Consider the following 13,612-nt stretch of genomic DNA (forward strand, 5'->3'; position numbering starts at 1 on the left):
ACACACCTTATTAACTTGAGGAGCTCTAACCCACCAATAAATCATGATTCCAAAGGTAAAGGTTGCACGTGTGCCAAGAAATGCGATTTTGGATTGAATGAAACGAGGGCTGATGAAGGGGAGAGAGTTTGGGCGAGTACCCAAGAGGCACTCGGTTGTTCAAAATGTTGTGTCATCACTGGGGAACGAAACATCTGGCTCTGTGGTGCTGTGTTAACTTTGACACAACCAAGCATTGAGTAACTCAGGCTGATTAGGAAGTCTGTCTCTCTTAGCGCAGCCTTTTCTGGTCATTGTATATCAACGAACATCCCTTATTTATCCGTGATTAACATGTGGTGTATATGTTGATTTTGGTCCCGATTCAAGTGGCTTTTATTTTGATTATTTGTTTATCTGGCGACATACGACTGACAAATTTGAGGATGAATAAATGTGTGCAGAAATGCAGCGTCCATACACAGACTGAGGGATGTATTAACTTATAAGGCCTTGCATGTCACTTATTGCCCCCTTTTACTTCCTTACATATTTTATTGTGTGGAGATGAGGGGGTCAACCTATAAAACATTCATGAATTCAACAGTCTTTTTACAAAAACAAACAACAAAATAATTTGAATTCATGGAACAACGCTAACATAAATGTAAGTATGTGTAACTCATTGTTGGTTTATGTGTTAATATATTTTTCCTTTTTCTTTTCTTGAGGGTAGCTTAATTGATAAGAACGTAGGATTGACATATATAAGCATTATGCATCTGATTATGCCTTTTCAGTCATATTGTATACTAGATTGTATGTAGGCAACCTTTATTGTATGTGATGGCTGAATAAAAAACACTACTACAAGGATGAATTACCATCCAAGAATATGAAAACCTAAAGGGGATTTGTATGTGCTCATTGGCCATCTCATCCTGCTGATTGAAGCATATTTCTCCTCTGCTGCAACATGTTGTAAATGACTCTACTCCATGACGTCTAACAGTCTCAAAACTCTGTATCCTTTCTCTTTACCTCGTCCTGTCCAGGTGGAGCAGCTGCCTGACAACATATATGGACCTCCACATCTGTGCACACAATCCCAGTGCATGCATCTGCAGTGCAGGCCTTCATGGCTGTGATTGGAGGAGAGAGAAGACACTCCCCTGTTTGAATGGACAAGAGCTGAACGTGACTGGATTGAGAGGACTCTCATGATGCTGGGCTCACTGAAAATGTATATTGTTTGTTCGCACCAGCATTAGAATTAAAAAATAAAGAGAAAAGGAAAAGAGAGTGGGGAAAAACTGGGACGTGTTTCAAGAAAGCACTGTACAGGACATTACCGATCAGCAGAGTGAGGTGAAGAATGTGTAATGTAACCGCCACCTCTCCGTCTCTCACACACTTCAACACAGGAAGATGATGTCCTGCACAAGTCAACAGCCCGCTGCCGATAGTAACTGAGCAAGTATGATAAAAACATAATCTGGTTGGCTGTGAGCTCATCAAGGAAGACAACGGCACGTTGAACACCCTATCCCTTTAAATGAGAAAATGTAGTTCAAAAGGTATAGAAGAATGATGCAATAAACAAGAAACACCATTTCAAACCAACTAGCGCCACCACTGCCCCAGGGAAACAAGCTGCAAATGTCACACAAGCACATGGTTGCAGCCATGCAAACACACACATTCTCAGTAGGCAACACTGTGCTTAACACGGAACAACACTGCACTGTTTGCAACATATTCATTTCTCAGTATTGAGACCTGGATTAAAGGTATTTCAGCATTCACATTTTATAAAAAAGATTGTGTTGTCTCACTTGAACTTTTCAGATAATTAGATTTTCTTTGCTCAATATTACAGAGACAGATGATTACATCTTATGAAATGAAGTGTTGACATTGTTACTAGCTAACCTGTGCTACTGTGAGAATGATCATTTCATGACAGCAATCATCTTTTCCTAGACAAAAATATTAAAATTGGGTTTAAAACTCTCACGATATAATAATCAAGCAGCATATAAAATTGTAAGTTGCTTAACTATGTAGAGAAATACAACACATGTTACATTCAGTATATGTCATTGCTGGTCCTGCCTCAGGCATGTAGAGAGCAAAGTGCTGTAATATTGAATAGTGTCTGCTGGATGACACCGTGTTTTTCAGTCATAGTTTGTAATTGTGTTCTTTTTAAATGTCAAGTTTTGCTGTTACGCAACATATGCAAATATGCAACAAGCTCTGCAATGTCATCACAATTGTGTCAGGTTTTCACAGGCCAAGTTTTTTAAATTTTTTTTTCCATTTCTGGTCTCATAACGTAACATGTAACAAATCAATGACCCAATGAGTAACATTGGGAAACGGGTAACATTTGAAGCCCTCTGAGCTGAGCCAGGCCTCTACCAGCTGTCCGTTGGCCTCGTCTGCCCTCCACCATCATCTCCTCTTTAATCCCCAAAGCCTCTCTCTCTCTCTCTCTCTCTCTCTTCCTCTTCCTCCTTCACAGCCTGTTCCCCTTATCTACTCCACCGGCTCTATCAGTTCCTCTCCAGACCCGCATGCCTTCCCTATTGCGAGGGCGTCTCGACAGTGTCACTCACCATGGTGCCAGTGTTCGTGCCTCCCTCGTGCTCTTGCTCTCCTCTCGCACAGTTTGTCCTTCTGGCCTGGTGTTTACAGAAGAGATGATGGCAGAAGGAATGTCAAAAACAAACAAAAACAAAGTGAGGGGTGAAGAGAAATTAAGTTGAGGAACAGGTGAGGAAGTTGTAAAGAGGGGAAACAAATCTATCATGGATAACTCATTTAGAATCTTCTTTTTTTTACTAACTTATTGTTAACTTACTAACATTCTAACTATGCGTTTATCTGCATTTCTGTCCAGCTCTTAAAATAGATGTTCAAGGCCCCTATTTATAAATGTGTGGGTGTCTCTACTTACCAACCAAGCTAACAGCATGCAGCCAAACATGCTAATCAGTGTCATACACATGATGAGCCTGGGCAGAGTTTGTCCACCAGGTTGCTGTTGGCTCAAAGAGCACTCGGGTTCATTGCGGATGAGTCTTTGCGTTCCTTCAACATGCGTGGCCACACATTTGTTCTACTGACTGTCAAGGTCACCTGGTAAATCCGTCCTCACTTACTTTGCTTGGAGTCAAATCAGCCGTTTCCTCCATCCCCGCCGATTCTCTCAATCCCTCTCTTCTGCCTCTATTTTTAACCAGCTTAGCAGCATTGAAAGCATGAGAGGTTTGTTCTCTGCCTTCTCCCTCACTCATTACCTGGCTGCCGATTCACAAAGTCTGTTAATCCTATAACACTGCTACTGAACACATCACTGCTGGTTCACAGAACAGTAACACAGCAAAGCTTGGGAACAGTTTCCCTTCAATCATTTGTCCTTTTCTGTTCAATCCAACTCTGTTTGATCCTCAAACATATACTGTGAACTCACTTATTGAATCTCAATGTCTCTATCTTTACATAAGCATACTGAGAGTATATTCCCAACATACCAATGTAACACTCTTCCGATCAATACAAACAGCCATTAGAGAGAGCTACAACTCCCCGGATCATATCTATTGATCCACATGCTATAAATTAGGCACCTCAATGTACATTGCAAAGTCCTTATAGTGTACTTTAACGCAACTAAAATATGAAAACAAATACATTCATACATGTTTTTAAAAGGTTATAACTGTAAGAGGTAGAGTGAAATTCAGAGTTTCCATATTTGTATGAGTTTTCAATGCTTCCGCAGAGTGAGCCGACGTTGCAGTAAGGTCTTGAATGGCCTTCAGCTGCAAAGTACATGATGTCAGCAGTAAACCCCCTGACACCGTCAGTTCTTCTGAAAATCCCCATCTATGTGATCAGAATACAGGCAGAGAGCAGATTGCAGAGTCATGGTGGGCTGCTAGTCAGGCCTCACCTTTATCTGCAGTACCAGAGGCTAGTCTGCACCAGGGCTGGCTCGAGACACTGTTGCACCCAATTAATACGGATAACCTGCAGGACACAAATGCTTTAAACACGTGAATCAGTGGTGCAGGAGGTTGATGTATTTAATCCTCATATTCCGCATCCACAAGACTCCACATTTTGGCTCCGTCGGTGCAGTCTCAGTGCTGGAAATGAATCACGCTGATCTAAAAATACTCCTCTTCTCGTGCCAGCAGACTTTTTCATGGACTGCGAGTGAGGGATTGGAGGAAATGCAGCTTAAGATAGAAATAGATGAGTCAGACATGAGGGGAGGAAGCAGAGAACAAGTGGCTGCCTTTGCATCAGCTGTGCGACAGTAAAGCCTCTTGCAGTTTCAGCCTTTCATTTCTAGAGCCCTCACATGGACACTTGGAGGTACTGCAGCTGCAGCCTTTAACTGCCATTTTGTGCTTGCACTTTCCCTTACAATCTAGTGAAGTGCGTATAGCTAAAGCACTGCTATTTCCCCAACACATTCCATATCAGATGTTAGTGTGCTATTCGTGGCTCCGACTCTCTGCTGTGCTAAACCCGCAGACACTTTCAGTCCATACCGCATCCACATGGTGAAATGGAGGAATTACAACGGACGTGGAAAAATATCTGCAGCTGCAAAGAATTCATTCAATGATATAACCAGGATCACAATTTAAAATGTTTATTGAATAAACAACTGTCAAGATGAATTTACAAACATAATTGAGGAGTAACGCATTAAAATCAACATAATTCAGAAAAAGAAAAAATAGATCAAGTTTCTCAAAAGGCTATTTGATCAAATAAACTGGTTGGCACGGCACCAACACGCATAGAGACACCGTTTGGTTTATGATGGCGTGGAAATATTACTGACCTGTTTATTAACCCTTGGCCCTGATAATGGACGGATGCATCAGTATACTAGCAGGCTCTGTGTCAACCCCCTGTTTGAACCCCCTAAAGGACTATTTAATCCTCCACTAGAGAGATGAATTGCAACAGATTTCATGGACATAATCCAGATTTACCCTAAACCATCCGAGCATGCTCGTAGATAAAATGAAAAATAAAAAAAAAGGGCACCAACGTTTTCAAGTAACAGATATCCCCAAATGATATACAGCACTGTTGCTACTAATAGTTTGAGCAACTGGGAAGTGTTTACGATGGCTTTAAGGAAGGATGGACGCAAGGACAACAAAAATCAAATGTTACAGCAAGAAGGCTGCTTCCCAATTCGGTTCCATCACTCACCATAGCTCGAATGTTCTGTTCCCTTCCACCTAAGTGTCACTGAATTTTCACAAGAAAGGCAAAGGCCAGATGCAAATACATAAAAAAAATAAAAAAATATTCGAATAAAACTTTAACACAGAAGTTTGTCTGCGGCAGTTAAACCCCCCCCCCCCCCCGATGCCATCACGGTTGGTGAGTCTCAGCGCTGCCTGATTAACTGCAGCTAATAGCTTCTCCACAGGGCGCCTGTTTTACACCGACTTCATGCCTGCTGGGTTTGTAAACAACAGCGGACCGATACGTCTAGACAGAAGGAACGTGTAAAACCCACACTGTTTCTGCTAACCAAGGCCATGTATCCATGTAACCATGTGTGGTATAGCGCCACATTCAATAATGCAAGTCAGCTCAGTGTTGAAACATGCTCATGCTACTGCAATGCAACAGTGTACTTAAAATGTGTTCATGTCCTGACTATGATGTGACATTTATACACAGCATATGGTATTTAAAACAACATTGTCTTTGATTTCTCTACAGTTCAACAGCAACAGTTTCATTAGATCCCTCGCTGCATGATACAATTCTGCACAGCAACATCAGCAACATTTTCTGTCGTGCTGGCTCAAGCTGATCAGGGTTTAGAAATGGTCAAATTCTCAAAAGGAGCAACACACAACTCAACCTGATTATTTCATAGTACTGGTAACCCTGCCCACAGATAATTATTCTGAAACAAAATGGCAAAACTGAACTCTGTCTTTGTGGACTTGAAAATTCATATCTAACCATACAATTCACATTCACAAGTCCTTCACGCCGTTCAATCTCATCTCTTTCCCATGTGAGCTGTAGAAATGCTCACTCGCCCAGTCATACACTCACACATGCACACTTATTTACACTTACACACACACACACCTTCAGTGTTCTCTCACACGAACATGGCGGACGACACAAAGCTTTCGCCGCGGTTGACATTGGGGCCCTGATGATAGTCCTGGGGGTCGCTGTCTGTGCGCATGTAAGGAGGCGGGACCTCATTGTTTCCGGGATCATCCCAGCCAGAGGGGGCAGCAGCGTGATAATGCGCCCTCTCATCTTCATCATAATCATCATTGTCATGGTAGGCATCCAGGTCCTGCCGGCAAAAAGAAAACGGTGAGCATGTGATGAAATCCCACCAGCTTGTGTTTCATCAGTGTCTGAATGGCTAGAACATGATACAGCAGTTTAAGGTTGGGATGCATTTACTTCGGATTAATTCCCTTTGTGCCACTCAGGTATTGATACCAAATAAATTGTGTAATGACCCTCCTTGACTTGATGAGTCACAGTTTAACAAAAAAAAGCAGAAAAAAAAAGTTGAAACCAAGTGAACTGAATTGCTTTGTCACATTCTGGCAATAGACCACTGTTATCATGCCCTCCTCAAGCTGTGTCCTCAAGCTAATCAGTGTATTTCCAACACTACTGCAATTGTGACACACACACACACACCATTACCCAACGTTTTATCAGACTCCAGTTAACGGCGTCCAACATTAGCCTGTTTTCAGACCTGTGATTCGCTAAATGGCCATTCGAACCGAGTATCAGGCTGATCTGAGATATTCTGCTGTGAAACAATGAGATTGCAGCTCATCCACATTTCTCCTTTTTTTCATTTTAGGGGATGGGATATGCAATATGTAAAATACACACCTTGAATTATCCATGAATTCACAAATTGTCTACAGTTGAAGTAGTTATTTTAAAACAAGTTATTTTTTTTAATGTTGCTTTTTCACAAACCCCTTCAAACCTAAACCCCAATGTTCAATTAAAAAAAGCTTAAAATAGAATTACGAATTTGCACACTGTGCAACAAAGAAAGTGTTAATTAAACACTGCATAATTATGCATATTTGAGGTTAGCATGGGTTAGGGTTACTTTGGATATGTGTTCCAGTATATTTGAAGATTTTCTCTCTCCATGTAGGAAAACGTCTCTGCCGCTTTACAAGGTTTGGCTGCACAACATATATTAACATTGATGGATTGATGGCTCCAACAGTGTTGAGAACGTAATAAAAAACACAGTCAACCTCAGACAGCACCTTGATAAAAGGTAAAAAAGCTGAACATGTTCCACAACATGCTGTGTGCGTTCTCAAAGTTAGGAAAAAAACATCGTTGATATTATTCATTTGAGTTGGAGTCATTGCAGCGTACGTCACCTCTGCATCTTTAACCAACATGTTCCCTTACCGTGACTGGCTCAGCACTCTGGGTATTGTAGTATTGGTCCTGCAGAGGGGTGTTCTCGGCCAACGGGACATGATCCGTGTTCGGCTGCTGAGGATGCACACATCGGACAGAATATTTCAGGAGATGTAATCAAACATGTTAACTTTACAATGTGTAGACCAGCCTGACACAATTGTCTGGTTAAATAAAACGGTTTGTCGATGGTGACTCACTCTGGTAGCGGAGCTGTCGGTCTTCTTGGGGGGAGGGGGCTTGTACTTGGGTGGACCACTGAAACGCAAATAAACACAGCTGTCTGGTGAGACACAAAGATATGAGACGTGCAGCGTCGCATTTCATCGAATGGACCAGTTTGCACATAACACAAGGAACAAACGGACATGAAAAAACAACAGTAAAGTGAACTGTAGTCATCCACACTCAGTCAAACAGATACTCACTCTCCTTTGTGTTTTTTGTTACTGTGTTTGCGGTACATCGCTATGGCTGTTCCAATGATGGCCAAGAGTATAATGACGCCAATGATGGCTCCTATGATGCTGCCTGTTGTAGCACCCTTCCCTGGAAGACGGGTACCTTGAAGCGTAAGAAAATGAGAGGGGAGAAAATACCTTTAGACAAGATCAGAAGTGGACCCCGTCTTTAACTGGAGCGCACTGCATTAGTCCATTCCATAACACAGCCTTTCATTTCAGATATATATATATATATATAAATAAATATAATACAATGGTTTACAACCTTTTGGCCTCGTCCCGACCCCCCCCCCCCCCCCCCCCCCAAAAAAAACATGTCTGTGGTCATGTGCCTCTTATCACATATTCACAAATTCAGTTCCACCAGTGATTCAGATCGTTACATTTAAATCCCTTTTTGGAACAAGAAAAAGCAACACTTAAAGTAACAGTTTGACATTTGTGGAAATGCACTTATTAGCTTTCTGCTGTAGAGTTCGAGGAGAAGATCGATACCACTAGCAGCCTGTTAGCCAAGCTTCACTAAAAGCTTTCCTTCACAGAGGAACAAGAAGGGATGTGGCTGAAAGGCCAAATCAAGTGAATCTTGAGTAAACTTAAACTTCTTAAATAAACAAAAGAATGAAACTCACTCATATTGAAGTTAGAGAAAGCTAGCAAAAAACTATTTTGTGAAGCCGAACTTTGTTTCATCATCGTTCCTATTTTATTGTTTAGCTTACGACCCCATCAGATTTATCTTAGGGCCCCCTCTCTTTATGAACCGCTGATTAAACAAACATTAATGAGAAGTCATATAATGCAAGACTGCATGTAAAATGTCAGACCCATGACTGGCCTCATGGAAAAGAGATTCAGCAATGAGTGTGTGAAGTACAGAAAGGGTCTTGATCAGAGCATCGAGTCACACGGGTGATTAGGATGAACCAGAGGAATCACGCAGAGGTTCCACTAATGAACCACGACCACACTGAACATGAACCGACACACACACACACACACATGAATGCACGCACACACACACGCACATACACTGTAAGCTCATTTGATGAGAACAAACCCAGGTCCTAGGAATTGGAAGGGTCATGATTGAATGTTGTTCGTCCTCTAATTACAATTCTCTTCTGACAATAGACTACTTTGACTATGTCCTAGAAATAATATTCATTCCTTCGCACATGCATAAGTCTCCCAAGGATAATCTCTTTCTTTATTGCTCATTACAACAGAGCACATCTTTCACTGCTGACCCTCATTACCTTTCACTTTCCTCTCGTGTTTGCTTTCTATTGTGCGAAGTAATTCATGAAGCCTGTATTTGGAGGTCTCTCTGAACCAACTACACAATCAACTTTACAAACATTCATTTAGAAGTGAAAACATGGGAATGGCAAAATAAAAGACATGACATTTAAAAATAAATCAAAGTGGATCTGAACCTTTGAAAGCTCAATGTGCACCTTGAGAGCACAATCACTAAGCTTTGCAAGTCTTTAATGATGAAAGGAAAGGGCTCCCTGGATATGACAAACAGAAAAGCAGATTTTCATGGGGTGAACAGAGTTAATTGTGTTGTTTGGATTTATTCTGTGGGGTGCAAATACGTTTCCCATTGTTTTTTTCCCCCGGTGCAAAACCAACATGTGGTGCCCTCATTGCATCTAAAGTAGTTTTCTGCTTCTGGAGGGACACCAAAAAATCTGTTCAATTAAATACAATATTATATTTATATTATAATATACAATAAGCTGTATTTTGTGATTCCTTACGAATGGTATACTTTTAGTCAATGTAACAGAATTGTTTTTTATTAAAATACATTTTGAAAAAGTCGGGGATTAAGATATTATCAGTACTCCGATATGAGGCGAGATATTTTCTGAGATATTGATCAGCGTAATATATTACCAATATGTTTCCCTCTTAAAGGTTTAGGCATTACAGTAAAGTGATACAATTCTTTGTTCTAATCAACCGTGGTGGACAAAATACTAAATTGGTGTGTTAACTGAAACACGAGATTTATAGCAAAAAGGGTTATTAATGGTTTTAAACACTTCTGCAGTAAAGAGATGAGGACCAGCGCCATTGTATTGGAGAGGAAAATCAGGCTCGACTGCAGGAAATGAAAACTAATTATTCATGCAACAGTCTGAACTCTTAAGTGTCTAACCATGAGCTTGTAAAACACAACTTTGTTTCAGCTCAACCATAAAAAACAGACTTTGGGTTATGCAAGAACAAAGAATATGAACTTTACAATACTAAATAATTTCTCAGATATTGTCATGAAGGAGTGTTGCAAAGACGTCACTGCGTCATTTTCAAAGTAACGATGGTTCAAGTGTTTTCCGCTTGGTAATTGAATGGGCATGAATGGGTGATTGCACAGAAAAACACGGCCGAATAGAAGATCAGGGTGTCTTCACAAAAGCACACGCAAGAGAGAGAAACTGGATGTGGAGTTCTGGAGTCGGACATTAGATTCCCCAACTGTTGCAACTGAAAATGTGCATTTAGCACATCACCTCTTATCACATGAACTCAAATATATGTATTCTGCCACATGGTGGTGCTGTGTCACTTTAAGACCCAAGTGCTGAATAGCTACAGGTCACATTCGTTCCAAATGTGATACTTGACTGGTCTTTCCAGTGTTTTTCTGTTCCTGCTTCCTCATTCCAGTGCCGTGTCTGTTTATCATCACACCGCTCCCTACTCCATTTTCACTCCCGGGAGTTTTTTGAAGCCCTATAGGAGAGCCTCCCCCGCCCTTATCTCACAAGCGTCATTATCCAAATAAAGTCAGTTTCACTCAGCAGGCTTCAGGTAGAAAGCTGGTCCTTCCTTGCCGATAACCTCTGATAGAGAGGCGAGAGCTGCAGGAAGAGAGTCCAATTTAAATGATCGAGACGCGGCGCTTGTGTGTGAATGACTTGACTCGAGAGCGTGCCCTCTGTGTTGGCCCTGGACACCGGCCATGTCGTGCACTAATGAAACATCTCAGACAGAGGGAGAGAGTGTGTGTGTGTGTGTACACGTGCACTGTACGTCTGCTGGGCCCGTTTAAATCCTTGCAGCTCTTTGCCAAGGACATACAACCAGAAAAGCACTTATCCACACAGTACATTAAAGCCACAGACATTTGCAAACGCAAAATATATACAAGCACCCACGATATTGTATTACGAAGCAGCTGGCATCCTCTGCTGTATCCTCATCACTCTGTCTGACATATTTACACAAACACTCCGGCCTGCAGCGGGCCCTTTGCCCTGTTGCCAGACAAACACCACATGCATACACAAAGACGTATTTACACACATATTCAAACAAGAATAAACATAACAAGAGCACACACAAAATAACATAAAGCTATGGCAGGGAGAGGTTCTGTACCTCCCATCTGACCATGTGTTTTCTTAACAGTGAATGGTCCACAGTTCAAACTCAGTTTAAGGTCGGCTGTATTTCTGTGAGCCGATCGAGGAGGGGGAGGGTGGCGAGGGAGTGAAGAGGAGATGTACCTGGATGGTTGGCTGAAACTGAAACTGTTTCTATGTTCCTGTTTTAAACTACCCTTCCGAGAAACAGAGTATGTGAACATGTCTTCAGTTAAGAAACCGGGTCTTTAGGTGCCGACATGTGTGTCTTGCAGGGCCTGTTTTATTTCTCCATCATACCAAGATGTCACACTATGTTCTTTAAAAACGTTCCATGATGCCAATACATATTTTACCATTACATAACGGAGTTTCACTTAAGCAAGTTGAAAATACCACCAGGATCTCTGGAGCTTTAGGATGAATGACCGAATACTGACCGCAGCTGTGCAGGCGGTGGCAAAAGTTTTTCGGATTCACCTTTTTGCTCTTCGTTTCTGTCTCAAAACACTTTTAGTGGAGGGCGAGGGGCGGGGACGAAGACAAAGTCGAATCAGGAGACAAATCAGGACTCCGTGGAAAACTTGGCACGCATGGGCCACTGACGGGAATGCTGACATGAGGAGGGAGTACTCGGCGAAAGACGATTCGTTGAGAGATGAGTCAAGTCGAGATGACTGGGTCCAAGCAGTGGAGCTCAGGCGAGCGACATTGAGGAGAGAGGAGTTGAGAAGAGAATCAAAAAGAGGAAAAGAGGGCGAGGGAGCAGGGAGCGCCAAGTTACATGGAGGCTGTGATTAAGATGCCGGCTTCAGATAAGTAGAGGGATTTCCCGGCTGCTGCCTGCAACTGGCTGATCACACACTGAGGAGATGAAGGAGAGAGCGGGAAGACAAAGATCTCACATCCCTCTCTTTTCCACTCAATCCCATGTTCTCTCCTCCTGTGTGTTTACGCCTCTCCCTGAGGGGATTAAGGTTAACATGCTGGCCTATCCTCAGCATCCCAGCACAGGCCGGGCTTTTGTTCCATTTATCTCTGCTTCCTCCCCTCTCCTTCCACCCATCCCTCCTTCCTTCACTCCCGTCATCCCGCGCCATCGCCGGTGTAATTTTGGATTTGCTTGTTTGGCCCGACAGCACAAATCTGCAGCGTCTCCCCCCTGCATCTCTTATCTCCTGTGCCTAACGAGTAGAGATAAGCCTGTTTTTATTACCCTCCCTGACCTCTTCCACAAACCTGTGCACACAATATAATAATAAAAAAAATCTAAAATAACCTTAAAATCGGAAACGTTCATCTCTTCCAGGGTGATGTAGAAAAAGGTTGAGATATACAGTATATGTGGTTGGTCTTGGCTTAAGAGATTAGCAGACCACTAGACTGGTCGCCGAAAAACAATCCTACTGTAGCTGATGATCAAACTCATTCCTAATCGGTTAGCTTGACTTTTTAGGGACAGTTGACCAAAATACCCAAAGCCTGAGGCGTCCTGTTGGCTCATTGGGCCGCAGCCTCGGGCCATGTGGTGGAATTGCGTCCCGCTTGTGAATTTTGCTGCGCGTCCTCTTCACTTTTTTTCCTCCCACACATCTTTTAAGTCGCTTTTTCGCTGCTGTTGTTGTTTTGAAGATGTCAGTGGAAACTGGCAAGTTTCAGCAAAGGTTTGCCCTCAATGCAAAGTTTGAACATAACGAGACGAACACGAGCCTTTTGAACTCAGCTGAGGTGCAAGATACAGTACTACCCGGGATAGAAAAACACTACCACGGTCACTGCCTGGAGATGAGATTAGGACCGAACAAATTGATGGCCTCTGAAAGAGATTAAGATAAAGAACAGTACATGTAATCTCATTGCTCACTCAGCGAAAAGAGGAATCCTACCCTTTAGATTCTAAGGTTAACTTGGTAAAACAAACACCCCGTCCATCTACTGACTCAGTCATTCAGGTCGAGCTATGTGTACACTTGCCGAACGTCTCTGGTAATACAGTAACCCAACAATCAACTGCACGGAACGGAGTGAGCGGAGGACGAGCGAGTGAACAAAGGGAGGCAGAAAAAGATGAACTGACAGAAGTTTTTTTTTTTTTTTTTTAAAGGATGTGGCTAATCTGGTACATACATGCGCTGCTAGCCTGAACACACACACACAAATTATTCACAATCAATGCAAGTGCTACAGAGTTGAGTGCTGTAGCTACCTCCGACATTAATTTGATGGCAGTTGAAGACCTGCTACACCCACTACCACAATCACCATTACTGTTCAGCTGCACTCATGATGCCATTA

General features: G+C 42.3%; 1 protein-coding gene across 2 annotated transcripts in view; it reads right to left on the bottom strand.

Moving 5' to 3' along the window:
* Positions 1 to 5,393: 5,393 nt before the first annotated feature.
* Positions 5,394 to 13,612, bottom strand: part of LOC306781894 (nectin-2) — a gene marked incomplete at its 3' end in the record, with an annotated part of 70,737 nt that continues 62,518 nt past the window's right edge. The window contains exons 7-10 of one of the 2 annotated variants that reach the window (XM_079274993.1): positions 7,899 to 8,034; positions 7,671 to 7,728; positions 7,459 to 7,542; positions 5,394 to 6,349 (exon numbers count right to left, since the gene is read on the bottom strand). In XM_079274993.1, the coding sequence (XP_079131119.1) occupies positions 6,143 to 6,349; positions 7,459 to 7,542; positions 7,671 to 7,728; positions 7,899 to 8,034 (485 nt within the window). Of the gene's footprint in view, positions 6,350 to 7,458; positions 7,546 to 7,670; positions 7,729 to 7,898; positions 8,035 to 13,612 lie in introns of both variants that reach the window. The other variant, XM_079274992.1, reaches the window with a different exon arrangement.

This window comes from Melanostigma gelatinosum, assembly GCF_949748355.1.
Source record: "Melanostigma gelatinosum genome assembly, chromosome: 9".
Lineage (NCBI taxonomy): Eukaryota > Metazoa > Chordata > Actinopteri > Perciformes > Zoarcidae > Melanostigma > Melanostigma gelatinosum.